The sequence below is a fragment of the Fusarium keratoplasticum genome, chromosome 9 (genome assembly GCF_025433545.1).
Source record: "Fusarium keratoplasticum isolate Fu6.1 chromosome 9, whole genome shotgun sequence".
NCBI lineage: Eukaryota > Fungi > Ascomycota > Sordariomycetes > Hypocreales > Nectriaceae > Fusarium > Fusarium keratoplasticum.
The window spans coordinates 1,859,053-1,885,720 of NC_070537.1; the positions used below are offsets into that span (position 1 = coordinate 1,859,053).

General features: G+C 53.5%; 10 protein-coding genes and 1 pseudogene across 11 annotated transcripts, besides 1 other annotated feature; 5 read left to right on the forward strand and 6 right to left on the reverse strand.

Annotated features, from left to right (window-relative positions):
* Positions 1–45: 45 nt before the first annotated feature.
* Positions 46–780, reverse strand: NCS57_01144700 (MMtag domain-containing protein; the record flags this gene model as incomplete). Its single annotated transcript, XM_053061163.1, has 1 exon — positions 46–780. One exon carries the CDS (start codon positions 778–780, stop codon positions 46–48), a length of 735 nt encoding a protein of 244 aa, XP_052909549.1.
* A 366-nt stretch (positions 781–1,146) lies between these two features.
* Positions 1,147–2,149, forward strand: NCS57_01144800 (Mediator of RNA polymerase II transcription subunit 6; the record flags this gene model as incomplete). Its single annotated transcript, XM_053061164.1, has 2 exons — positions 1,147–1,578; positions 1,631–2,149. The coding sequence occupies 2 exons, from the start codon at positions 1,147–1,149 to the stop codon at positions 2,147–2,149; spliced, it is 951 nt and encodes a 316-aa protein (XP_052909550.1).
* A 124-nt stretch (positions 2,150–2,273) lies between these two features.
* On the reverse strand, positions 2,274–3,339 carry NCS57_01144900 (uncharacterized protein; the record flags this gene model as incomplete). Its single annotated transcript, XM_053061165.1, has 6 exons — positions 2,274–2,448; positions 2,504–2,553; positions 2,607–2,665; positions 2,719–2,937; positions 2,985–3,218; positions 3,279–3,339. The coding sequence occupies 6 exons, from the start codon at positions 3,337–3,339 to the stop codon at positions 2,274–2,276; spliced, it is 798 nt and encodes a 265-aa protein (XP_052909551.1).
* Positions 3,340–3,632: 293 nt separating this feature from the next.
* On the reverse strand, positions 3,633–7,253 carry NCS57_01145000 (uncharacterized protein; the record flags this gene model as incomplete). The annotated part of the gene is made up of 1 exon (XM_053061166.1): positions 3,633–7,253. One exon carries the CDS (start codon positions 7,251–7,253, stop codon positions 3,633–3,635), a length of 3,621 nt encoding a protein of 1,206 aa, XP_052909552.1.
* Positions 7,254–7,504: 251 nt separating this feature from the next.
* NCS57_01145100 (uncharacterized protein) lies at positions 7,505–8,026 on the forward strand (the record flags this gene model as incomplete). Its single annotated transcript, XM_053061167.1, has 2 exons — positions 7,505–7,684; positions 7,736–8,026. The coding sequence occupies exons 1-2, from the start codon at positions 7,532–7,534 to the stop codon at positions 8,024–8,026; spliced, it is 444 nt and encodes a 147-aa protein (XP_052909553.1). The 5' UTR covers positions 7,505–7,531.
* Positions 8,027–8,736: 710 nt separating this feature from the next.
* NCS57_01145200 (Serine/threonine-protein phosphatase) lies at positions 8,737–10,748 on the reverse strand (the record flags this gene model as incomplete). Its single annotated transcript, XM_053061168.1, has 4 exons — positions 8,737–8,773; positions 8,829–9,733; positions 9,786–10,375; positions 10,574–10,748. The coding sequence occupies 4 exons, from the start codon at positions 10,746–10,748 to the stop codon at positions 8,737–8,739; spliced, it is 1,707 nt and encodes a 568-aa protein (XP_052909554.1).
* A 1,637-nt stretch (positions 10,749–12,385) lies between these two features.
* On the reverse strand, positions 12,386–13,440 carry NCS57_01145300 (annotated as a pseudogene). The gene is made up of 4 exons: positions 13,194–13,440; positions 12,732–13,115; positions 12,549–12,681; positions 12,386–12,500 (listed from the first exon to the last, which is right to left on the reverse strand).
* Positions 12,386–13,440: a sequence feature.
* Positions 13,441–14,389: 949 nt separating this feature from the next.
* On the reverse strand, positions 14,390–16,272 carry NCS57_01145400 (Trimethyllysine dioxygenase; the record flags this gene model as incomplete). The annotated part of the gene is made up of 10 exons (XM_053061169.1): positions 14,390–14,529; positions 14,586–14,657; positions 14,711–15,311; positions 15,360–15,471; positions 15,520–15,607; positions 15,658–15,718; positions 15,767–15,833; positions 15,888–15,905; positions 15,977–16,147; positions 16,235–16,272. The coding sequence occupies 10 exons, from the start codon at positions 16,270–16,272 to the stop codon at positions 14,390–14,392; spliced, it is 1,368 nt and encodes a 455-aa protein (XP_052909555.1).
* Positions 16,273–17,673: 1,401 nt separating this feature from the next.
* NCS57_01145500 (uncharacterized protein) lies at positions 17,674–18,816 on the forward strand (the record flags this gene model as incomplete). The annotated part of the gene is made up of 1 exon (XM_053061170.1): positions 17,674–18,816. The coding sequence occupies exon 1, from the start codon at positions 17,692–17,694 to the stop codon at positions 18,814–18,816; it is 1,125 nt and encodes a 374-aa protein (XP_052909556.1). The 5' UTR covers positions 17,674–17,691.
* A 744-nt stretch (positions 18,817–19,560) lies between these two features.
* On the forward strand, positions 19,561–21,798 carry NCS57_01145600 (USP domain-containing protein; the record flags this gene model as incomplete). Its single annotated transcript, XM_053061171.1, has 1 exon — positions 19,561–21,798. The coding sequence occupies one exon, from the start codon at positions 19,561–19,563 to the stop codon at positions 21,796–21,798; it is 2,238 nt and encodes a 745-aa protein (XP_052909557.1).
* Positions 21,799–25,124: 3,326 nt separating this feature from the next.
* NCS57_01145700 (TPT domain-containing protein) lies at positions 25,125–26,548 on the forward strand (the record flags this gene model as incomplete). Its single annotated transcript, XM_053061172.1, has 5 exons — positions 25,125–25,258; positions 25,309–25,376; positions 25,430–25,435; positions 25,487–26,112; positions 26,165–26,548. The coding sequence occupies 5 exons, from the start codon at positions 25,125–25,127 to the stop codon at positions 26,546–26,548; spliced, it is 1,218 nt and encodes a 405-aa protein (XP_052909558.1).
* Positions 26,549–26,668: the final 120 nt, after the last annotated feature.

Genomic DNA, 26,668 nt, shown 5'->3' on the forward strand with positions numbered 1-26,668 from the left:
TGCCTGTTTGAGTGGTCGCGCTCAAGGAATTTGAGCCTCGGTCCCTTAGTCTCGTCGACGGGGCCTGGGGCTGGAGCTGCGTCTGCGATGGTCTCTTGACCTTGATCGTCGGCGGTCCCTGCTCCTATCTCTTCGTCGTCGATCACCCCCTTCGCCCGCGTCATCTTGGTCACGACCGCGGCGATGTCTGCGCTCATCTCGATCCCGATTCCGCTCTCTGGGTCTGTCCTCATCTCTGTCCCTGTCGTGATCACGGCTCCTACTCCTTCTGTGCCTCCTGTGGCGACGTTCACGGTCTCGGCTCCGACTTCGACTCCGGTGTCGCCTCCTTTCTCGCCTCTCAGCATCATCATGGCGCCGCGAGCGTTCCCTCTTTCCGTCCGTAGGTTCCTCGTCGCCTGGTGGCCCGCTCGCCGGTCCCATTTGTCGCTTGGCCCCGACTTCGACTGCGTTCGCGCCAGAGCTATTCCGCACAGGAGGAGGGAGCCCTAGAGCTGCAGCCATGGCATCTTCCTCTGCCTCCTTGACCTTTCGTAGCTCCTCTTTGCGCTCCCTCTCGCGACGTTCCTCCTCCGTCTCGCCAGTCTCATCGTCCTTTCCCGATTCGTCATCGGCTTTGGCGTACCAGTTGAGATCGCGGCCCTTCTGCCATCGTCCGACGGGGGCCTTGAGACTGTGTCCGAGGTAGTTTTCGCGGTGGCTCGAGGTTGCGACGTCGTCCCAGCTGAAGTTGACGCCTCCTCTGGACCCAGACTTGCGGATGCTGGAGAGCAGATCCATGGTGGGAGTGGGAGTGGGATTGGGTGATGAGGAAGATGGGAGCTGTTCTTCTGGGCGCGCGCAAAACGTTTGTTGTTGTTGAGATTGAAATGTTGATTTGCAAGTTGAAAAATCCAAGGTTGAGTTGATGCGCTGCGACGCCACTCAAAGAATTGCGGGGCGATGCACCTGAAAGATCCCTGGAGCGCGCGCGTGAAGCTAAACCCCACGTCAAAGCTCCGGAGGGTGACATAAATAACGCTGTATCCCGCTGACAATAGATGCCCGCCTATTTCTTGCACCCACGCGGTTTGCTTCCGTCTTGAATCATCCCTGGGCCATCGTCTTCAACCTCCAAACTTCTTTGAGTAAACATCACCAATCGCCATGTCAAACCCCAACGACCCCCCTCTCGACGAGATCCAATGGCGCTCCCCGATCGCGATCGCCAACATGGGCGGCCTGCACAGCAACAGCATCCTCTTCTACTTCGCCGAGTCGCCCTTTTTCGAACGCACGTCTAACAATGCCGTCGTCTACAACCAGGCCATGAACAACTCGGCCATGTTCTCCGACATTCAGACCCGCGAGGCCTTTGAGGGCCGTCTTAACACTATGGCTGGACTCGAGTTTCGCGTCGCGGAGGAGCCTGCTGAGACGGGACCTGGGGCTGGTACTGGTGTGTGGGTGATTCGCAAACAGACACGGCGGAAGCACTACGAGGCTAGGGACGAGATCATTGTTCATGCTTCGTACTTTGTGGTGGGAGAGAATATCTATATGGCGCCTACCCTCAATGACATTCTAGCGGCGAGGATCGTAAGTTCAATGATGCTGTCTCCTTGGCTGGCACCTCTAACCTGGCGTCTAGATGACAATGTCCTCGGCGATCGCGCGAGCAGCATCCTCCGCTGAGAGCATCAGGAAGTGGCGTCCTTCTCTCGGCCACGTGTACCAACTACCCTCGAACCAACCCCCAGCACGATCCAAGGCCCAAGATTCTGCTGCCGCCACGCCAATGCCCGAAGAAGCAAGCAAGGCCTCCGCTCTTCCTGCGACGGCGTCTCAGAAGGACGACGAGGCATCGCTGGAGAGGCTTGTGGAGGAATCCCTCATGGTTCACATGAAATACGGCGGCGAATACATCGACGAGAACCCTATCACCGGTCGTCCAGGAGAATTCCATCTTTCATCCACCGGTCGCAAGGTCATCCCTCCACCTCAACTTGCCAAGTCTGAGGGCATTGGGAGTATCAGCGGGCCAACTATCAACACCAAGGTCGATGACAAGAAGGACGACAAAAGCAAGACGCCCAAGTCAGCGACCATGTCAAAGCCGCGGCGCAAGAAGAGCAAGATGTTGAGCACCAGCACACCCGCTGCATCCTGAGGTGGGGATTCTGGCAGCATGGGAACGGCGTTCTGGAACAAAACGGGAGTTTATGCTTGAAGTTTGGTAGATACCCAATACAGTTGAATTATATATCCCTTGCCGCCTACTTGGTTAAAGCTGTTCAGCTGATGGTGTAACCGCCATCGACTGATAGAACGGCGCCTTGGATGAAGGAGGCCTTTGAGCTGGACAGAAACAAGACCGCATCTGCTACCTCCTGGGGCGTGCCTTTTCTCTTCATGACTGCGGTCTGCACAATCGGATCGTCATCTGGGAGCCCAGCCGTCATGGGCGTTCTGTCGAGGTTAGTTGTTGCTCGTTGATGTGAATATTTGAATCAGGAGAACTCACTCAATGACTCCGGGACAGACACAGTTGACCCGAATTTTGTTTTGCGAATACTACAAGTCCCGTGAGCTATATCCTAGGATATTATCTGGGTAGGGGAACTTACATCAATAGCATCACTCTTGGTTAAGCCGATGACGGCCGCCTTGGACGCGCTGTATATAGCTAAACATCATGCATTAGTTGAATTATGCGAGATCTTGGTGACAGAGACTCACGAGCTTCTGGTCTTCCAACAAGGCCAAGGTTACTCCCAATATTCACAATCGAGCCCCTGAATCCAGGCCGCCCATCATGAGTTCCCAAGACATCCTGCGTCGTCATGTAATTCAGTTCCTCACGCGCACAGAGCCACAGTCCACGGAAATTAGTCTGCATAACTTCATCAAACTCTTGAGGCGTGACATGATGACTTGTCTTTGAGGGACCATAGATGCCTAAACAAGACTCAGCACATTATCTCTCGTGATCCTGATCAGCATACCAGCACAGTTGACTGCATAGTCGATACGGCCAAAGTGTGCAATGACGAGCGTCATGGTCTTGAGGACTTCATCCGTGTCGCAGAGGTCGACTTCAAATGTGTACACCTCTGCGTCCTCGGACACGGCCTTGATGGCGTTCTTGGTCTCGGCGAGGCCGGGTCCGCTTTTGGCGAAGAGGGCGAGCTTGGTGCATCCTTCTACTGCAAATGATATGGCGACTTGTCGCCCGATGCCTTGGGTTCATAGTGTCAGAGTCATATGGAGTGAATGGTTCGGTTTGAGTGAGTACTTACCGGATGAGGCGCCTGTTACGAGGGCGACCCCCGGGAAGAGAGTAGTTGTTGCTCCAGACATGATTTACAAATAGGTATCTTAAGATCAAGTAGTCGTTCAATTGTCAGATGAAGCCGTTGAACTGCCAGTCTCATTTATTAAACTTGTCTTCTATGAAGTCCTCGAGACGCTGTGTGATGCTCGCATAATGACGTCGAGTACATCCAATAGGACAACACCATTCCCCTTCACACTCAGAAGCTCGCACAGTATCTCGACCGCCATGTGCCGTTGTATATAACCATGAGGTATCTTGTCTATGAACTTTTCAACTTGTAGTGCCTGGAAGAAACAAACTGTCACCCGCTAACTAATCACTCCACAACCCATCCCTTGCCGGGAACCTTTCTCTGCTTCACCTTCTTCGCAGGCAGCGGCCACCCCTGACCGCCCGCGCTCTCGGCTCTCAGATAAGGGACGACGAAGCACTCCCGCACGGTAGCTCCGTCTGCGCCAGCTGCCGTCTTGAGCTCCTTGATCGGTTTGCCGTACGAGATGAGCGGTGTTCCCTTGGCCAGTCCTGCTAGCTGTCCGCCTGTCACGTCTGTGAGCGCGTGCATTCTGGTCTTGGGCCGCTTCTCTGAGTCGACGCCTGATTGTGTGGCTCGCTGGAGATATGAGTAGACAATGTACTCAGGACACTCCTGGACGCTGAGGTGGGCAAGGGGCGATGTGGGATGGATATACACAGCACGATCGCTCTCAACCTCTTGTCCAGTATGAATGGGCATCAAGGGGATATAGGGAACATCGATTGGTCGTCGAGGCTTGCGATATTGCTCAGGGGGGTTCGGTGTAAGATCCGCCCGAATAGCAACTTGATCGACAAAGCCAGCCGCAACCATCTGCTTCAACGCAGCAACCTGCTTCGGCGACGGAGGGTCCAATTTGTCCTGGTACTTAAGGTTGGCAAAGGCAGACACGTTTGTTCGCAGGAGCTCCGTGATCTGTCTCCGCAGCTGCTGGATCTCCTTGAGCACCTTGAACCGAACAAAGTGACTCTCGCACCACTCCTCCGTGGGCTCATGTGCGAATTCTCCCACGACCTGCAGGAGCTTGATGGCGTCGGATCGATCGTCTAGGTAGCAGAAGTTCTTGTGGACCGAGTTGAACATCTTTCGCACGTTGGCCTGGCGATCCTCGGCGATGACGTCTGCTGTGGTGCGGATGACGGTATCGTCCTTGGCAGTCAACGCTGGAACTGCTTGGTTCTCAGGGAGGAAGACTTCAGCGGCAGACAAACCGGCCACCAAGGCGATCGTGTAGGGGAGACAGTCATGCAGATGGCCAACCAACAAGATGCGCGCAAACCGGGGCGACAAGGGGAACACCGACATAGTCTGGCCAACCGGAGTAACTTGACCGGTAGATGAAATGGCCGAAAGATATGTCAGGAGCTTCTCTGACTTGGCTAGGGCCCTTCGGTCTGGAGGAGTAGGGAAAGGGAAGTTGACAACGTGCTGCAGATTCATCGCCTTCAGCTGCAACACGATGCCCTCGATGGGCATACGCAGCAACTCGGGGTCTGTGAAAGATGGGAAATCTCGTTCGTACACGGCAGAAGAATAGAGCCTGTAGCAGTGGCCGGGACCTGTACGACCCGCACGACCAGATCGCTGGTTCGCGCTCGCCTTGCTGATCCATCCGATATCGTAGCTCTGAACGCCGCTGAGCCGGTCATACTGTCTCTCTTTTGACCTTCCGCAGTCAAAGACATAACGGATGCCAGGGATGGTCAAACTGGTCTCAGCAACGTTGGTCGCCAAAATGATGTTTCGTGTGCCCTCGGGAGCAGGCTCAAAGACTCGCATCTGCTCTCGAGTTGGGAGCAGAGAGTAGAGTGGCAGAACTCGCATCTTCAGAGGCGCCACTTCTTGGTCTTCCTCGATCTGGAACTCATCCTCATCCTCTTCGTCGTCCTCATCTGAGGGAAGATCATCTAGATCGTCACCTCCATGGTCATCCACGTCACCAAACTCAATATCTTCCACCTCAACAGGAGCCTCGGTGGCAGATATTTGTACCTTAGGCCCCTCTGCGGTCCTAGGACCACCGAAAGCAGCCTTGAGTTGCTTGCTGAGTTGCAAGATCTCGTTGCGGCCAGTCAAGAAGACCAGGATATCGCCTGGAGGTAGCTTCTTGTGACCCCTGCTAACCTTGCGGAACGCCTCGTCAACATAGTCGTGCTGAGTTCTTCGAGAGAAGTGGATCGTAACAGGATGCTGTCGACCCTCGACCTCGAGAACAGGTGGTGGTGTCGAAAAGAGAGTAGGGTTCATGGTGAGATCTTCGATGCGCAGCGTGGCAGACATGATGATGAGCTTCAGGGGCTTAACAGTAGGATCCTCCTGTGCCAATTCCGCCCGAAGCTTGATGACTCGACTGAGCATACCAATAAGAATATCAGTGTTGACACTCCTTTCGTGGGCCTCGTCAATGACGATAGCAGAGTACTTCTTCAGCGTGATATCCTGAGCAACCTCTCGAAGCAGTACACCATCAGTCATGAACTTGATAGCCGTCTTGGGGTCAACGGTGCCCTCGAATCGGATTTGGTATGCCACCACTTCTGACTTGTCTCCCAGCTCCTCGGCAACTCGCTTCGACATACTCACAGCAGCAACTCGACGGGGCTGTGTGATACCAATCATACCGGGAGTTGGCGAGTTAGGAGAACCATATCCAGACTCGTAGAGGAACTGGGGAATCTGCGTGGTCTTTCCAGAACCCGTAGAACCGCAGATTACGACAATGTCGTGGTTGTGAATGGCCTCCATCAACCTCTGCTCCTCTGACACGACAGGAAGCTTGAGTCTCGCCTCCTGAACATCCGGTGTCCTTGTGACAGACACGCTGTATACTTTTCGGTTGATATTCTCGGTCGGCTTCAGCTCCATAGGCAAGGGGTCTTGCTCAGGGGCTCGAGGGACAAAGTTGTCTGGTTTGGGGATTTCGAGGTTCGTCGTTGTTCCTTCGATTGATTGGTAACCCAAGGCTTCATTTCGCTGCTGATGAGCCCAAGCCTTGAAAGATGATGACCTCTGTGCCTTTTCTCCATCATCATCCTCCATATCTTCGTCTTCGTCCTCATATTCTTCTTCCGATTCTTCCTCAGACCCCTCGCTGGAGCCCTCGCCATCCTCGGATTCCTCTTCGCTCGAACTCTCGTCTTCCTTCTGGGGCTCGGCCGCATCGTCGCTGAATCCGTTCCATTCGTCGCTTTCGCTGCCGCTGTCCTCAGACTCCTCGGGTGATGGAGCTTCGACTTGGACCAGGGAGAACTTTGATTTGACACCGCCTCGCTTTTGCCGTTTTTGGATGACTGGTCGTCCCTCGTCGTCGACTTCGAGAGGTCTCTTCAGACCTGAGCCAACTGCCGGCGCACTGGTTGCCGGCTTTGGCTTTGCTGGTGCTTTGGAGGCGGTTTCAGATTTGGTAGGCTCCTTTTCCGCCTCGCTGGAATCTTCCTCCTCATCGCTGGAGCTCCCTTGATCCGGGTCAACCTCCTTTCTCTTCTCAAGCAGGATCTTCTCCCTCTCTTCCTCACCACCCTCCAGACCTGCCTTCTCCTCCCTCATCGCTCTCCTAATCGCCTCCTTCTTCGTCTCGCGACCTTGACCCAGCGATCGACTACTCGAGAACAAGCTCGTATCGATCCTGCGGTCCGCAAGCTTGGCGATAAGCTCCCGGTTCTCGTCCTTGCGCAGCTTGCCCTCAATGTACTTTTCCAGGCGCTTCGCCTTCTTGCCGCTCATCTTGGCGCCCTCTTGTCGCAGCTCCTCCCTCATCTGAGCCTTCTTGGCCTCGCGCTCAGCCTTGGCCGTGGGCAGAAGCTCATCCTGGTTGGTGTCTTCAACCTCATGACGGGCGTTTTCTTTTGCCTTTTCACGGGCGAGCACCTTGTGCTTTCTCTGACGGGGGACGTATTTGGCCATGTTGGGATATTGTCTACCAGGGCGACAACCAATCCCTTGAAAATGACACGAATCGACGATTTGTCGCGATTCAATGAGAGCAGGAACCGCGACAAGGAAATTCATGAAATTTTGGGACGGAAATCATTCTGCCTTTTCCCACCGCCAGAACCTGAAGCCTCTTTGAGCTTAGTGCGGGGTGGTGGGGCCGCTCTAGGCCCAACTCCTTGCGATGGCCCAGAAGCTCCCGAAACGTCGAGACCGTCAACCTCCAGACATTGACAATAACTTCATTCAAGATGGAAGGCATAGATGTTAGAGAGGAATCATTTCCCTCAAGATCTCGCGAAGCTTCAGGTCTCGTCAACGGAGTTGCCACCGAAGTAACGTCTACCAACTTCTCTGACAAGATCCTCCTCACCATCTCTCAAGAAGGCCGTCTTTCACAATGGGTATGCCGTCCTCGTTTCTCAGCTTTGACCCTTGCTAACTGTTGGACCCAGATACAAGTCCCCCTGACGGGGTCTTCGGCAGGAGTAGTTGAAATGACGCTGCCTAGCATGAACAAGGGTCTCCTCCCATCGACGCATCTTACGCCCACAACACTGCTCGGCGGCGGTGGCGAGGAGCGTGAGACGCTTGGGCAGCTGTACGCAGCGCAACTCGCAAGCCATCTATCTCTAAGGTCGCCAGATGATCGACGCATTTTGGTCGTGGGCCTTGGTCTGGCTAAGACCGATCTCGAGAGGGAGGCTTTCTTTGATCTCCTTGAGCTTGCCCAGAAGGTGCTGTAAGCATTAATGAGAGGCGCATAGTTTCTGAACAGGGGAAAGCAAGGGCACCGCTGGAAATTGTCCCTTCTGCACAAGATCCGCCTGGTTGATCCTGATATCTGGTGGCTCTATGGACTGGCATACGGCAACCACTTCGCGAAGTGCAACGGCACAGTACAGAATCTACCTCGACCCTCTCATATCCCCTTCCCAAGCCAATGTATGGGGACGGCTAAGTGAGGGAGACAAGATTATTCTATAGAGCTGGCAAGGAGGCACTGCATCAGATGAGAATGTCTCGCACAGCATTCAGAGTCACAATGACCGTGCCCATGACGAAAAAGCACATATACAGCCCAAATACGATCAAGCATTCATGTATTCATTAAGGTGCATTGGCAACCACAAACCCTGAGTAAACCTGCCGGCCTCTAGACAACGTGTCCGAGCTGTGTGCATATCTAGCGCTCAAAGTACAACATGGTCATTCGCCCTGCTTTTGAATCTGCTACGAGTGTGAGCGTCATTGTCAGTCAGTCAACGACGGCAAGCTGAAGCTCGTCTTGACCATAGCAGTGATTGCGAACTCGGCAATCACGGGAAGAGAAGAAATGGTGGCTTCAAGCGACCAAGGAAACAGCATGCGGGGGGAGGAATATCAATCCATCGTTCATCCAAGTCCAGCTTTCAGCGTTAACAACAATAACGTAGATGCTACTGTACAACTATGTTTATGACGATGACGCGGCTGATCGACTCTTGCGATCCCTATTGCGATATTGTTAGTGATGTGCTCAACAACTCCAAGGACGTCTTAACTTACGTGCTCAGTCTCCTGGACAGCTGCTGCAACTTGGTATCATTGTTGGCCTCCTCCGCGGCCTTCTGCAGCGCCGTCTGTCGCTCCTCCTCCTGATGCTTCACAACCTCCTCATGTGTAGGGGGCAGCCTCTCGTTCTGCAAATCAACCTTTCGAGCGTCTTCGAACGTGTTGATGGCGTTCTTCAGACCCTCAGCACCCAGCATGAGTGTGCCAGCTGGCAGTCTTCCACCAGAGACAGTCTTGAGCTCCGTGACCTTCTCCGACTCCTCTCGCAGGACCTGGAACACACGGGACAATCGTCCAATGGCGAGAATCTTGTTCTTGATGGCTCTTCGCCTGACCTCGATCGACTCGGGATCCTGGGACAGCGCAGGTGAAGCGGGTCCAGGGGAGGTAGAAGAGGGTGTCTCCTCCTTAAGCTCTTCCTCGGAGCAGGTGCTGAGAATAGCGATGAGCATATCGGTGATCTTCTCTCCAACGAAAGGCAGAGACCAGGTGAAGACATCCATGAAGTTGGGGAGCCAGTAGGGGTGAGGAGTGCAGTTGAACTGTCGAATGTTCATGACGTTGTTCTCATACTTCAAAACAGCGGCCTTATTGTTGTAAACATCGAGGTAGTTGGGAGCGGAGAAAATGGTCATGACACTGGGGAAACCAGTGGTTCGGGTCTTGCGATACATTCGATAACCGGCGTCTTGGGCCTCGTGGGCGCGGATAATGGAGAGAAGATTATTCTTCTCCAAGAAGGCGCAGGCGGCAGGGTAAGAGAAGAAGTACGAGCAACCTCGGACATGGTTGTGCAAGAAGTAGTCGCTGGTCTTTTCCTGGCCAAAGTCTTCAAGGGGATCGGCCCAGAGGATGTCGCACATGAGGCCCTGGGTGGGAGGCTCACGGAAACGGTCAATCTGGGAAATGTCAATCGCAAGTCTTTGCATACAAAAGGAAGCCAATACGCACGCTTTTTAGGTCATCGAGAGTGTGGAGCTCGGGGCTCAGGCCACCATGAATGCAGAGGAACTGCTTGTTCATGACAGCGGCGAGAGGAAGGGCACAGAAGGACTCCATGCAGGCCTCGTACACGACCTCGGAGTACTTATGCTTGCACTCGAGCTTGAAGGTGAAGTAGTCGGTCAAGTGGCGACACTCGTGGTTTCCTCGCAGCAGCCAGAGGGTCTTAGGGTAGTGAATCTTCAGACACCACAGGTAGAGAACACACTCTATACTGAAGTAGCCACGGTCGACGTAGTCACCGAGGAACAGGTATCGGGTCTCGGCAGGGTCGCCGCCGACTTCGAACAGCTTCATGAGATCGTAGTACTGGCCGTGGACGTCACCACAGACGGTGATGGGAGCGTCCATCTCGAGAAGGTTGGGCTCGGCGCGCAGGAGCTCTGTGCCCTTGCGAATGATCCAGAGAGCCTGCTCCTCGGTGAGGCGGCCCTCGCGATAGAAATGCTGCTTGAGGAATTGAATGTCGGGCTTGGTCTGGGTCTCGTCCTCGAAGAACTGATCGTCGGTAGGCTTGTACATGGCGGGTGCTTGGACATCTACAAGAAGGCGATTGCAAGTCAGCTACACGAACACCAAAGTAGAAATGACATGGCCATGGCGTCAGAGGCTGTATTGAAAAACGGGCGGCAACATTGAAGACACACGGGAGAGAGTGTAAATGTGCAGCGGGTGGTTCTGCGACAACAAAGTCGATGATGATGGCGGGGTTGCGAGTTGGAGGGGATCTCACGCACCTTTGCACACACGCTCCAAGGTGCTGACCTGGGAGCCATCCTCCATGGTATGGATGGTGAAGTCGATCTCGGGGACGGGCTTCTTCTCCTGAATCGCGCGGATTGCATTATCGACCTGGACGTTGCGCCGCTCCTCGACAGAGGGCGGAGCGTTGTACTCGCTCTCGGGGTCCATGGCGGGCGGCTAGGGGTTGCGGCGGCGACAACGAGGGGGGAGCGTTGGCCGAGCTGGGCGGCGGTGAGATTAGAAGCTGCTGCTGCTTGTCGTCGAAAAAAGGATGGTCGTCAGGGCCTCGAGTGCCTTTAAGAATGATGCGACGGCAGCAGAGCGTTTGGGGGGTGAAGGCGCGGGAGGAGGAAGCGTGAGGGAGGAGGGGAGCTGTGGTGGTTTTGAAGGAGGACGGTTGCGAGATAGGGCTGACAAGAGGCGGGAGGGAAGGTGGAAGGTGAGAACTCTCCTCTCAGCAGCCAGGAGGTGACGGGTGAGCAGTGCAGTCCAGTTCAGTTCACAGAGACAAAAGGTAGGGGCCCAGACCGGACCCAGGTAGCTTGGGGGGCAGGTTTAGGTACTGGATCCCGCTTACCTAGGTGGCGCTGTACCTGAAAAGGCGGGCAGAGGTACTTTTGGGGCGTCGAGTTCTTTCAAGCCCGACAGCACCTCAGACTCAGCGGGCGTCCTCGTCGGCCCAATGAGAGACGTGGTGATCCTAGCAATGCTCTCTCCTGTGAACTCGCGTGTCCATGATTGCAGCTAGAGCGCGCAACATTGCCCCCCTCCACAGTGAAAAGCGGGCTGGAGAAGGGGACGATGATTTTTTAGGTCTCATAGGGGATCTAGGAAGCCCAAACTCGACCATATAAAATTGCGAATCTACCACACCTGAAACGCATTATTGCTATTCCATTCACGGCGGAAAACCAGGAGAAAGGAGGGGCCTGATCCCCTGGTGTGGACTCGCGTGTCTATGATTGTACCTGGATCTTGCTTGACATGGCCAAAATGCGGGCGGGAGAAGGGGACCGATGCCCTGGAGTATTCCATATTTTTTGCGCTGCTAGACCCGGCCCAAGGCCCAGACTGTCACCGAAGCTGGGGTTCAAGTCGACAGATGGAGCGGTGAAACGGTGAAACGGCGAACAGTCAAACTCAGCAGCCCGAGATGGGGTATGTCGACTTGTTGGTTCTCTCGTCTGGAAACTGATATCCTGGATCGAGGCTCCCAACTCTCATCGTCAGAATGTCTCAGCGAATCTCCAACTTCTATTTTCTGGCATTCCTTGGCCCCACGTCACAGCCCAACCTTGTTCGCTGCCAGCATTTCCTGTCAACTTTTTGACTACCTACCAATCAAGCCAGAAAGGCTATTACCCTTCTTCCCCCAGATACGCGAGCCGCGTATGATGCATGCTGGAACCTCGCGAAAGAAGAATTCCACACAATGACAGTACAAATCACAAACCCCGTGAGGCCGCCAACTGGACAGGGGCCTTGCCTCGGCTGTCTCGGTGGTGTGGTTGGCAGCCTGATAGGGGGATGATCAGATCGGTTCTTTGTTCCGTTTCGTCATGGATAGTCCCGTCTGGTCTATTTGTGATCCCGAAATGACGTTTAACGGTGTCTATTCGTAACTGACAAGTGTCCTAGGCCCATCTTTTTGATGTCCCAAGTTGCGACGTCAACGGTGTCGAGAGTACCAAAACGCTTGGCTTTCTGATGGATGGCCACGTGCCCTTCGAATGATGCCCATATCCGTGTCAACAGTAATCCAGAGTCAGCCTAACATGCCAAGACACAAGTTCCCAGTTGCCAGTTCAAAGCAGACAGTAGCCCCCGTCAATGACCATGTCCAGGCCTGTCGTATACGACGATGCGTCACTAGCCAGGTACAGGTATGCACCTTTGAGTTCGTTGGCCTCACCCTCACGTCTAAAGTCACGTTAGTAAGTTGCCGGAACTCAAAGACCGTAAACTCACCCCATGACTGTCCTATCCTTCCAAACCTTCTTCATATCGTTGTCGGCAAACTCCAGAATCTCCGTCTTGATGTATCCAGGCGACACCGTATTGACTCGGCCGAAGCCAGTCCATTCTACAGCAAGTGACTTGCCTACGTCGTAATGAGTCTCCAATATCTTTTATTATCAGCATGGTACTTACAGAATTGGATCACCGCCGCCTTTGACGCATTGTACACGGCCTGCTTCTGTGGAACATTGACAATGCTCCCGCTGATGGATGCCGTAGCGATAAAGCTACCTGCAGCAAAGTTCTCCAACGGTTTACCGTCCAACGTTGTTGATTCAGCCTTTTGACGTCTGAAGTGCGCCCCTGCGCTTTTGGCGCACCACATTACGCCATCAACGTTGACTTCCATCACGCGGCGTACCGTCTCTGCAGGTCCGTCGATGAAGTCGCCGTCTGTCCAGCTGATGCCCGAGTTTGCGACAAAGACGTCAAGCCGGCCGTTGAACTCGGCGACGATCTCGTTGATGACTCTCTCCACGGCCTTGTGAGAGACAACGTTGACTTGGTACGCTCTGCCTGTGTCTTGTAAGCACAAGTTCAAGCTCAGACGGCGGGGCAGTTGAGAATAAGATTCGAGGATTAATGGAAACTTACATTTGACGCCATATTCCTTCTCAATCTTCTTGGCTTCGTCCAATGCCTGTTTGTTGCTATTGTACCATATGGCAACGTTGGCGCCCGCCTCAGCAAAGGCATGAGCAACGGCGAGTCCGATGCCTGCACCAGCACCAGAGACAATGGCTGTTCGACCCTTGAGAGAGAAGAGAGGCATCACTTTGTCAGACTTGGGAGCCTCCATGTTGTCATGGTGAAACGAACCAGTCTTCTCGTTCATGTTAGCGGCTTTAAGCTGTGTGTAAAGAGGTGAGGTGAGGGAGATCGAGCAAATCTAGGTCTGGCCAGGTTATACCTGAACAGTGTAGTGTGTCACTCAACCAAGAACGTAACCGTGGTTCCGAATAACCTCAAAACGAGCAACAGATCAAGAGGAACCAACCACAGGGAAGTTCCTACCTTATATACGCCTATCACAATCTACCAAGGTCCCCGTCGTCTCCCCTCTTCCCCCCTCGATTTCGTCCCATTTCAGAGACAATTGGCAAGCCACTGCTGCCTGAGATTCACTCGTCATCGACAAATAAGCCACGAACCCCGGCCTCAGTGGATCCCTCCACGATTCTTTGAGGTTCGTGCAGAGGACGAGGCTTGCGCAAACCCCGTCCCCACCGTCTCACGCACCTATTACAACCACTGTTGAACTTTAGTCCGTTTGAGATACTTGCTCTTGTCATACAGTTTCTGTGAACAGCCGTCTTCATGATTCTGGAAGGGTTACGTTTTAGGCCCTGATACTGTCCACTCTCCTTCATGCCCGCCCCTGACTAACGCGGGCTTCCGGTTCGGCCACGCCTGTGAGAGGCCGAAGACCCCGGTCTTGTGCTGCGCTCTGGGGTTTACGCAGCGGCCTATCAGTGGACGGTCTTGAAAGATGCCATGGTGGAGGCACCTATGACTCTACGTGGTGGGATTGCCATGGCACAAAAGATGGGGTTGCTCATGTCTGTTTTATTCGTTGACCTCACAGCCGAGGGAGTTTGCCGGGTTCCTTCAATGTTGAATGAGCGAACGCAGGGCGATGTGGAATCATCCCGCCGACAGTCCAGGGCTGTTTATGCCTGGCTCCCATCATGGTTTCCTACCTAATACCGTGCAAGATTCCTGGGTTGAAGACCTCAACATATAACTACTTACCTCACCAGAAGAAGACGGGAGATGTTCAAAGGAGAGCCTCAAGGTGCTCGAGTGATAGCCTCATACTCCTGCTTGTTCTCCGTCGGTTGCCTCGACCTCATGTTGAGGTTGCGTCCAATAACCGTTTCGTGGGGGAAGTTGGTCTCGCGGTAACGAGACATAAAGTCATCTCGAGGGGCTACGAAGTCCCAAGTCAGTCAACATATCCGGCTGCATGGCATAGGCAAGACTCACTGTAAGCTCCACAGATACGTCGGATGCCCTCGAAAGCGCTTCGACCGTGCATGACGCGCCAGTTGTCAAAGACTATAATGTCATCAATATCGTCATGCATGACCAAAGGCGCTTATTCCACTTACTGACGACGCGACCTGGCGTCAGCTGGAACCAGTACTCGCTGCTTCGGCGACGAATAATCTCGTTCCACTTGCGAGCTGCACTATACCACCTCTCGGCATTAAAGACATCCAAGATGCCACGGTCATCATTGTTCCAGCGAACTCGAGTCAGCTCGCCATTGTCCTCCTCGATGACAGGGTATGTGCGGTCCGGCACGATGGCAATGCCCTTGTTGCCGCTGGCGTGCCATGGAACCTGAATCGTTCGAAGGGTCTCGTACGCCTCGGGGGACTCCTTCTTCAGTGTGCTGGCAATGTGAAAGCCATCGACAAGGAGTGACTGGCCACCAAGAGCGTCATCGCTTGGCTTTGCGTTAGGGGGGGCGTGGTGGGATAGCAAGTGGAAAGCCTGTAGGCCAGCAGGCTCGCTGAAATAGGTCGTATCTGTGTGAGCAGGGAGGGCAAGGTTTGTGTACGCTGTGTCGGCCAGAGCAAGATCTGGGATGAAGTCGTAGAACCCTCCGTAGTGAGTGGTTCGGATAGGGCCAACCTTTTCCAGGAGGGATTCGGTGGCCTCTGGTGTTGGGGGTGTGTCGACAACGAAACTAAATCCATGCACCCACTGCAATATGAAGTTAGGAAAGGTCAGTGCTAATCACGGAATACTAACAATGTTTCTGGTGAGATCAGCCATGCCCTTTTCATCAGACTTGCTCATGACAGCATCAAAGGCAACCTCGGGGGGTGCATCCTCGATGCTTGAGTTCCAGAACACTCGAGGCCTGGCTTGTTAGTGACATTGAAACATGCCGAGTTCAAGAATAGCTCACTCGTCTTGGCCAAACTGCTCGGCATATCCTCCCTCGAACCAGCTGTCGAGCCAGGACCAGGGATGTTGACTCTTGTGCGAATCAGACCCTCCAACAACAGTCAGTCAGGCACAACAATTCAAGGATGATCAAGCATACACTGAACCTCGAGATGCTTCTCAGTCTCTGAGAAATTGACTGGGTGGACGTCCTCTGGCAACTACTACACGTCAGCCCAATCGTCATCTCGAATGGTTGCAACACTCACCTGGAATGTATCAAAGTTTCGCTGCCGCGTGTCCTGATTGACGCACTGGGTGCACTGGCAGTTATCCCTAACCCATCCATCAGCGCTTCGACGAAACAGTTACGCGCGGCTGTGTACTCACCGCAACCACAAATTGGGACTAACGGCCCCGATACGTCAGTGACCATGATCCTACAAGCGCGGCAGAGCTAAGGGTATCATCCGACTTACAACGTCCGATGAGCAGGGCGTCCTTGCTCCTTGCGGCTCAGGCTGATTTTGGATCCATTCGCAAGCGCGACAGTTCTGCCACTGGATGACCATCTCGTGGTGGATGCCTTGAAGCCGGCAACAGCATGGTTGCGCGCACGTCTGGCTGCAGAGCGGCCCAACAGAACGGCGCTATAGATGGAGTTGATTAATTAGAGGCGAGGTCCCATGCCATGATAGGAAGTGAGACAGGATGGGGATTGGATGGTGGCACGGTACCTTGAGGGACGGGTAACAGCACTGAGTCGGCCGATCATTGTGTTGTACTGATCTGTACCTTTGGCGGGGAAACAAGTTGGTTCCTGAAACAAAGAGGCTATTTACTCGCCAAGAGCTTGACGCAATATCACTTGAATCTTAGAAGCGGCGGCTAATTGATGTCAAGACTGAATTGTCGAGGTTGACGTTGTTGAAGCAGCATTCAGTCCATCTATTATGCCTCGGCACATTGCCGGAAGCCCCCGATAATCGCATCTGAATTCCCGACACCCGCATGGAGTTGACACTGAAAAGGGCGTTGACAGGGCGGAACTAGAGATGTCGTGAGACCGAGGAAGTGCAGAGCTCGTCCTTTCTTATTGGGGTCATTCCCTGCACTCTCTGAGAGAATGCAACCCTCTCGTCGTAATCGGCTTCCTCTTGATGCGTCGAGTTTGCTGTCCATGATCGAAGGCAGACAAAGGGCGGCAGTTGAGGTGCGTCTTTGCGTGTCTGTGAGCTCCACTTGTTTGCTCTTGCCTTCCAAGGATCCTCGGACGAGGTTTGAAACTGCGGGGATCTCAAGGATGGAAGGAAGCTTGGGTCGGGTCTTCCCCCCAGCCTCCCACCAAGCCTTTAACCGCTAACAACTCGTACCATCACCAACATCAAGAAGCTCAGTTGGTGATAGGCTTTTATCCCAACCGACGAATTCAGATTGGCTCGCGTGCTAAGAACTGTCCCTGAACTTGTTTGGGTGTTCTCTGCGTCCGTCTCGGCAGCCCTCATACGCGACCAGATCGAGAACCAACCCTCCCGATACCAAACCCATTCTCGAGGCCCAAGGCAGTTTTGCAGAAAATCTGCATCGTTACCACTTGCCTCTCTTCCACTCAAAACATCTTCTTGGCTCGGCCAGCAATCGTCGGCCAAGTGGCGGTCTCAACCTCCAATAGTCCCTCTCCCCGTCGACTCCCCCACTAGCCTAAGCGCCGACCCTTGAGCAGCCTGGTTCCTCCATCACCCAGGGCCTCGAAACTTTCGCCCTATGACAGACTCTCACGGTCCCGAGATTCTGGATGCGGCCAGGGAGCTCATCCACGGACCCTGTCTAGCAGGTCATGGCCCTGGGCCTAGTTGAAGCTATCTGTCGCGTCCGCGCCTAACTTGGCACCGTGATTGGTGTTGCGGCTGTTGCCAGGCGATCAGCGACCCATGTCGAGGCTGACTTACATGGCTCCTCCTATTCAGGAACAAGACCAACGCTGAAAGGGCCGGCGAAAGGAGCAGCCAACAATGCGTCCCGTCGTCCTGGTAAAGCCCTCAAAGGGCTCCTCGTCCTGTTTATTATCAAAAGCTGCCGCGCGGCGTCTGCACCCTCGCGCCCTCTGCTCTCATTTCCACCAACTCTTCCCTCGACCGTGGGAGGTCCAGACTCTAGGCTGACGCCCTCTTTAATTCTTCCATGTAGAGCCGACATGGCCCTTTCGTTTCTGCCTCACGAGGGGAATCTCGTTGGGATATTCCTCGTGCTGGTTCTTTTCTTTCTTGCTCCAGCATCCCCCGCCGCCGTTGAGCCTCCTTTGAAAGTCATCTCGATCGAAGAACCAGAGAGCCCTAGAGGGGACTCCCCATCCTTCTCCTGGCCCTTGCCTCGCCTCAGCGAGCGTGATGGTTCGTGCCCCGTCTCTGGACAGACCTGGTGTGGGAACGAACTTCCTGGAGACTTTTGCTGCCCTTCCGATTCCAGCTGCAAAGTCCTTGCCGCGAACACCACCATCCTGTGTTGCCCGGAAGGAAGCGAATGCAACATCATCAAAGCAATTACTTGCGAGATTGCCAGCCAGGACTCATCCAAGTATCCAGGCGCCCCCATCAAGACTCTTGCGCAGGATCAGAAACTGAAGCGTTGCGGAAGCAAAACCTGTTGCCCATTTGGCTACAGCTGTGACGAGGAGTTACGTTGTGTTCGCGACAAAGACCAGGAGGAGAGCTATGCGTTTCTGATTCCCGAGCCTTCATCAACAGCAAGCTCTACGTCGACGGCAGAGCCATCATCCACTTCACCTCCCGAATACCTTCCGGTTGAAACGTCGGAAGCCCCCGAGGTCATTCCTGGAACACCTCCCAGGGCCTCGGCCTCAGCCACATCTACCGAGCCATCAACACCAGATGAAGACGAGGAGCAAAGCCGCAGCGGAGTGGAACCAACAGGCGTGGTGACGGCAGGTACAGTGGCCGGTGTTTGCTGTCTCGCCGGGATTGGCATCTTTGTATGGATGAAGTGGTTCCGAAGGAAAACACCCAAGGGAACTCCCATATTACACGACACTCGGGAGTCATGGGGATACTTCTCGTCAACAGGGAGCACCCCAATGATGACCAAGTACCTTCGCGTTACCCGTGGACCTAATGAAAAGTTCGTTGTAACGCCCACAACACCTGCCTTTTCGCCACTCCGGCCACCCTCGCAAAGAAGATCAGAGAGTCCCGTGGAGCTTCCAGCAACACCTGTCTCGCTCTGCATGTGGAGCAACCTCGAGAACGCGGCCGTGGAGGAGCCAAAGCTGGCCTATGTTGTGCGTGCGAAGCCGCAACAGTAGGGGCCGGCCGAACTGAAAACGAATTGATGACTATCAAATGACCATGAGAAACGTCTTTTGCTGCACATACCAGTTTCCTGTTATTACTGTTTTGATACCTTCTTGTATATCATTTTCTATTCATGAGAGGATGGCGTTTGTGAGAGCCACTGTTGAGCGTGGGTTGGAAGAGCAGGGGATCCTGCACGGATTCAAACGATTCTCCCCGGGATGAGCTGACTTTATTCCCTGTCGGCCACGTATCTCCTCTTCTTTTGCGTTGCTAGTTTAGCTGGTATGCAAACGCATCTTAATAGACGAAACTATGAAGTTTGGATCATGCAGAAGATGTATTACACAGTGTAGACGGTGCGGACGGGAAGCTTCCGGATATTGACACGGTGCAACATGCCTGATTAGGATGTCTTTGAAATCCACTAAGGGCAGCTCATCAATGCTGAAATTCTACAAATAATTCCACAACCAAAGCTGTCCTTTTTTCGACGTCGATAAGTCGCTGTCGCAAGCCGTTTTTCGCTGCAATTCGATTGTTTGCTACCTATTTCTTGAAGCTGGATCAACGCGCCGACGCTACCGCTTGAACCGACCTCGTACCTACTCCTATCCATCGCCTCCAACGCCGCGTAGGCCATGGCTGGCTTGCCATTTGATCGGCGCCATCATCCTGCTTGATCACGGGTTCACGTGTTGGCCGAGTCGCGTGGCTAAGACGAGTCGAAAGCCCCAACAGCGGCGACATACAGCATGACGCATCAGGAACGCCTCGAATTCGAGGACCTCTACGACAACTTTGTCACGGCTCATCGAAGGCCCTACCATCGGGAATCCACCTGGGACAAGATCACCCAGCCGAGCATCCTCCTCTCGGTCCTCATCGTCGCCGTCACTGTCGGATACAACTTCTATGCGACTTCTGCTACACTCCGGGAGTGGATACAGTTGCTTGGACGGTGCTTCTGGGATGCTCTCGTGGCCATCGTCCCAGAGCGCCTCCTGGATGTCTTTGATACCCCAGATACTTCGACTTCGAACTCGACCTCGAAATCCATGTTGCACGACGATAAAAGCGCCCATGCCGCCAAGAGCGAGAGGTTGCGGAGGGTGATGGGCCTGGACAGCTCCAGGGGAATGATGGCCTCTGTGTTCCAGGTCAGGAATCGCGCCCTGTCTATGACCGGTGGCGTCCTGGGCTTGAAGCTAGATGGCGATCACCCACCTGGGCTAGGAAATATGGACAACTCGTGCTACCAGAACAGCATCCTCCAGGGATTGTCTTCTTTAAAGCCTCTTCCAGAGTATCTCTCGGCCTGTCTCGAAGCTTCCGACAACGAAGATGTCGATCGCGATGTTGCGCAGACATTACGAACACTGATTAACGATCTGAACGATGTGTCGAATTACGGACGGACGCTGTGGACGCCAAGTCTCCTCAAGTCAATGAGTACATTCACGCAGCAGGATGCGCAGGAGTACTTTTCAAAAATCCTTGATGATGTCGACAAGAGCGTCGCCAAGGCCCTGAAGAGCGCCCAACCACAGAACCCTGGTTTAGCAGCCAAAGTGGAGAAGGACGACACAGCTGCTAGTGAGCATAGCGACGACAGCGGTTATCAAAGTCTTAGCAGTTCCGGCACACTCGACAACAAGCTACCACGGAATCCTTTGGAGGGGCTTCTCGCGCAGAGAGTGGCATGCATTCAGTGTGGCCACTCGGACGGTCTGTCCATGATACCCTTTACTTGCCTTACTCTGAGTCTTGGACTTGATAAGAACCGACACGACCTCTATGAGCGATTGGATGCTTACAGCAAAGTTGAGGCGATCGAAAATGTGGAGTGCGCCAAATGCACACTCCTCAAAGCCCAGAAGCTTTTGACCATATTGGTGGAGAGGTTACGCGAGACAGGGAAAACCGATGAACAACTCGCAGAACCGTTGCGCAGACTGGAAGCTGTGGAATTGGCACTGGAGGAAGACGACTTTGAAGAGAAGACGTTGACGGAGAAGTGCAAGATCTCGCAGCAGAGCAAGGTCAGCACAACCAAGACGAAACAGATTGTTGTGGCCCGACCTCCTCAGAGCCTTGCGATTCACATGCAACGATCGGTATTCGACCCTTCGACATTTAACATGATGAAGAACTCGGCTCCGGTCAACTATCCCATGACGTTAGATCTTGGTCCTTGGTGTCTCGGTAGTACCGGAGAAGCTATCCCGAACTCTGACCCTGATGCCAATGCGGAAGACGGGGAGAAATGGACATCTGATCCCAGGCAATCAATGATCGCGGGCGACTTGGGGGTGTCGAGGCTGACAGGGCCCATCTACGAGCTTCGAGCGGTGGTGACGCATTACGGCCGACACGAGAATGGACACTATATCTGCTATCGCAAATATCCCAGGCATAGCCCGCCTACCAAGGCGGTTGAAGATGAGGCCTCTTCCGAACCGGGCGACCAGCCGGAGGCGGAGGTCAGTACAAAGGTGCAAGGCAAAGAAGAGGACAGCGAGTCCGAGATGGACTGGTGGCGGCTGAGTGATCACAATGTGTCGATGGTCAGCGAAGAGACCGTCCTGAGCCTGTCACCTGGGGTTTTCATGCTGTTTTACGACTGCGTGGATCCTACGATGGTACTCACGGAGGACGTCAAAATGCAGGACGCAGACGAGGTCACAGATGAGGTTGCAGTTGCAGTCACAGATACCCCGACAGAACAGGCAGGGAAGGAGAATCAAGTCGAACAGGGGGTTGAGAGTCAAGCGGCCAATGGCAAGGCAGAGGAGAAATGTGTTGGCGAGGACGCTGCACCGTTAGCTTGCGCAGAAGGGGATGCTGAGACTGAAACAGGTGGCTTAAACATGGACGAGGACAAGGGCGAGGTTGAGGCAGAGATAGCCTCACAGAAGCCAGCAGAAGAGGAGCGGGCGGAGAAAAGCGGCGGGAAGAAGGCAAAGCGCAAGAAGAAGCGGAGGAAGAATTAGATTTGGGAGTTTGGACAACCAACAACAACAACAACTAACAAGCGGATCCGAGACAGGAGTGGCGCCACTCTTGATAGTGGTGAGCAGAGTCGGAGGATGGTATCTTGTGCATAGCGACGGCGTTTAAGAGACGGCGGTTAGGCTTGAATATTACACGTCTAGGTATACAAACAGTAGAATTGAATTGAAGGTGCATCGAGGACAGCGCATCATGCTGGGTGAGGTGAGTGTCATGATAGATTCATGTTGATGCAGAAACAGGGGCCAGGGGATGGCATGCATCTTTGTTTGCCGTCCTTGGCAACAGGAACCGATTCACTCTGTGGAGTGCCTGTGTATCCGTATCACCAACAACAAAGAGTTTCTCGTACCCGCATCGCATGGGCCGACGGGCGTTTCGGTTTACGGCATGACTACTGTAATGGGGCGTGGGCGTGATAGATGAGATGAGCGCATACGCCGTGACCTATTATAAGACGGAGGCGTCGGTCAATACGGCACGGGAAGGACCGAAGAGAGTGAGAAACAGAAGAGGTCCAGAAGCGTGGCTTTTTTTTTCTGCGGTGACATAGAACGTGGGCCCAGCCCTCTTTTGACATCTCGGACCATGTGGGCAGGGGTTGCTATACGATGATGATGGGCAGGGGGTTGGAACAGAGGAAGCAATGCGACATGATTAGACAATTGATCAAGAGTGACAGACAGATTTTCTGGTGCCTATATGAGTGTATACGTCAACATGTGTACGTATGTTTGAATCCTTCGTCTTCAGGCAGCCGTTTTCAAAGACCAGCAAGCGACGGGTCTGGGCCTCTTATATTGCCTTGATGCGGTTGTCGTTTAGCTAGCCGACGACCTCCCCCCCGGCACGTGGGTGCCGATCAAATAGGAGACGGAGGAGAGTGTGTCAGGACCGAAATAAATTATCCTAGAGCCGAGATCGTAGTTTTGCGTATCCACGGGCAGCGGGTGATCGGACCAACTCGAGTTCCTGACGGTGCCGCTTTAAGCTGGACTCAAACATCATGATGGGATGTCGTGATGGGATGTCGTGATGGGATCGGGTTCATCCAGATTTTTTACTTGTTGGATCCAATATTTTTTTTTAAAGTTGAGCGGGATGTATGCAAGGACGTTGAGATCTATGGACACCTACCTACATGAAGGCTTCCGAGTCGAGATGGTTGTTGGGTGTCGAAGTGAGGGTATCACATGCATCAAGGTGCCTAATATCACCAATGCGTCTTCTTGGGTACTCATCCATCATTTTCCCTCAACCAATGCTTTTCTCCCTTTACAATTTCTTGCACGCTCTCTTCCATCAGATGAGGATCATCCCCAGCAAGCGCGGTCACGGAGGCATCCAAGGTCCTCATCTTCCTCGTCGTCAAGGCAGTGGAGGCGGATCGAGGCCACGATGACGTACTCGTCATCCACCGGGGCTGAAAAGATGGAGAGATCGCGGCCGAGGATTCAGGGGTGCATGGAGGCGCTTGTACTCATGGTCGGGAGGCGATGTAAACTAGGCCAGGCACTCGACGGAGCCGTGCACCTCGAGGGCGAGCTTCATTGCCTAGTTTACGTAGACGATGTGCTATATCCCCTAGTGGGCCGGGTTCCCGTGTATGCCATACTACCAGGTATGCTCTAAACGATCAGGGCATTGATGAGTTGTTGCTCAGTCAAGCCAAAGATGTTGGAGGCACCGTCGACAGGTATCACCGTATCACCACATGAAACAGACTCTCCCGCAAGTTGGAAGAAACAGAAACCCGTCAAAGTCAAAGCAGGAACCATGATTGTTTAAAAAGAGAGTCCAATCAATCACTGAAAAGAGAGTGGAGGCCCAACCGTCTTCTCGCCAGTCGGGGCATGGCATGGGCCAGGACCTGCTCGTAAGGCTGGAGGTTCTCGACCAACCTGCAATTCAGGGACACTCGGGAGATACGTGACAGGGACTGCAGTCTGCCAAGTTGAAGATGGAGAGCAAGATCTCGGCAGGGTGCTTGTCGAGGCCGCCAAGGGACACGTTCTCGGGGCTTCGGCATGCTATGGTTGAGGATTGAGACAGGTCCCGGATCACGCGTGCCGGATCTAGCTCGACTGGTGACCGTTGAAAGTATGTAGTGCTGGTGGGACAATGGGTGCCATGATGCCGGTTGATGCTGAGCATGTGTATTATGAGACAGACATGTCATGTCTCTGCCATTGATGCCAGCCATCATGGTCGCTGTCTACCACAAGCATCACCATCACAACTCCTCATGGATGTCAGTTCAAAATCATATCATCCATTTACACGAGCCATCGCATAAACAACATGGCTAAAGCGGCAACCTCTCCATTCCCGGTCCATCACGTCTTCAGACCCAAACAACGCCATTGGTCAGCCCGTAAAAACCCACCAAATACACACCCCGGTCCCAGGGCCGATCGGTCCCCTGCCCGGGGCGGGCCCTGCCTGAAAGCTTAGCCATGAGACGCGCCGGGAGGGGACCTTTTGCGAATGGAGTGTGTTGGGCTGATTGGCAATACGAGTGGGCAATTTTGCAGGGTCCTCGAGCAGGAAAGCAGAGCGAGCAAATATGCTCAGCCTCCTTTTTGTCATTACGAAGCGCTGAATACGGCCCTAAGGAGGGTAGACGCCGATGACTTTCGAGTCTCACCAGAAAAGTCGTTCGTTTGGTGTTGGGCTTATTTTAGCATCTCTTGGACTGGACTGGACTAGACTTTCTGAAGGAATACAGACACGACAGGGTCAAGGCCCATATTCAAAGGGCGGTGCTTGACGAGGCCTGCATGCTGTTTTTGTCTGTCTGTTGGTCGGTAGTAAAATGTGACTGAGTTTATTAAGTACCGATAGCTCTCTCTTTTCTCTTTCCCATCCCCTGATTTCTTTTTCCCTCTCTTCCTCCTTCTTGTCGACGATTCCATTCTTTCTTTCTTTTTCTTTTAATCCTCCTCTGCCAAGGCTCGAATCGAAAGCTTACAGGGAGGCCAACAACGCCAATCGAGTTTGTAACGCTACCAACGGGAAAGTCGGCTGGTTTAAAGCAATTGGGGAGTGTGACGTGACAATCAAAAGGATCGGGCCGGGTTGTTCATTTTAACCAGGCTCTTCTCTTTCCATCCTTTTGACCTCCTTTCGCTTTCATTTCATCGACGAGAAAGTATACGCGAGAGAGAGTTTGTGTAAGAGATCAGCGGCGCTCGTTTGTGGCTGTGGGAGAATTGGTCATACTGTAATCACCAACAACGCGAATCCCACCACCGAAATCAACGAAACCTCGACAACTTCAGATTCAATCATCCTCGAATTACAGAAAATGGCGGCTTCACCACCTCGAGACCTCGAATCGGGAAGGGCCCAGCTCGAGGTCGAGGATCCCAACGCCGCGACCAAGAACGACGAGATTCCGACTTCAAAGGGTTACAAGCTTCACCCGTCGGTGTACATCATGTATGTTTTGCGGGATGAGAGAAAATTGGACGTTTTCTAACTGATTTCAGAACATGGATCTTCTTTTCCAACCTTACTATTCTGTTCAACAAGTGGCTCATTGACACTGCTAATTTCCGTAAGTTGCTCTTCTACCATTTACACGAAAAACACCAAGCTAATCATCACCAGGATACCGTAAGCTCTGCCTCTCAACCTCACAAATCTAACCGTCAGCTAACAAATCAGCCATCATCCTCACAACATGGCACCTCGTCTTCGCAACCGTAGCAACCCAGCTCCTCGCCCGCACCACGACCCTCCTCGACTCCCGCCACGCCCTCCCTCTCTCGCGGAGCATGTACATCCGCACCATCCTCCCCATCGGAATCCTCTACTCGAGCTCCCTCGTCTTTTCGAATGTCGTCTACCTCTACCTCTCGGTCGCCTTCATCCAGATGCTCAAGTCGACGGGTCCCGTGTGCGTGCTCATCGCCTCGTGGATCTGGGGCGTTGCGCAGCCCAACAGCACCACGCTCGCAAACATCATGCTCATCGTGTTTGGCGTTGGACTTGCTAGTCTAGGAGAGATTGAGTTTTCGTGGCTGGGCTTCATCTTTCAGATGTGCGGTACCATTTCTGAAGCTGTGCGTCTTGTCATGATCCAGGTCATGCTCAGCGCAGAGGGCCTTCGCATGGATCCTCTCGTCGGTCTCTACTACTACGCCCCCGTCTGCACAGTCATGAACTTTGTGGTTGTTATTTTCAGCGAGGGTCCCAAGTTTCAGTGGGAAGATGTAACCAAGGCTGGCTATGGCATGCTGTTCCTTAACGCGTTTGTTGCGTTTATCCTCAACGTGGTCAGCGTTTTCCTGGTAAGTCTACAAACTCCCTTTTGTCGGCACTCGCAACTAACTCTCCTCCCAGATTGGCAAGACTTCTGGCCTCGTCATGGCTCTGAGCGGCATCCTCAAGAGCATTCTCCTCGTCGCCGCCTCCGTTCTAATCTGGCAAACAAAGATCACCATCCTCCAGGTCCTGGGCTACTCCCTCGCCCTCGTCGGCCTCGTCCTCTACTCCGTCGGATACGAGCAGCTCGTCAAGGGCTGGCACGAGACGCTCACCTGGGCCGCTGGTGTCTGGAACGCCGAGGGCGACAACAAGATGTCGCCTACGATGCGCAAGGGCATCATCGTTGGTGTCCTTGGCTTCTTCACTGTCGTCCTTGCTGGCTCCCTGTGGCACTTCCACGGACTTTCTAGCCAGCAGGTAGTGAGCCTGACGAGTTCTTGGTTCAACAGTGCGACATGATTTTACGATGAGTAACGTGGATAAATAGAATATATAGATAGATATAATGAACCATTCACATTGTGTACAATCATCTGACAACCGAAGTGACTGACGGCTAAAGTCAATGTCTAAAGCAAA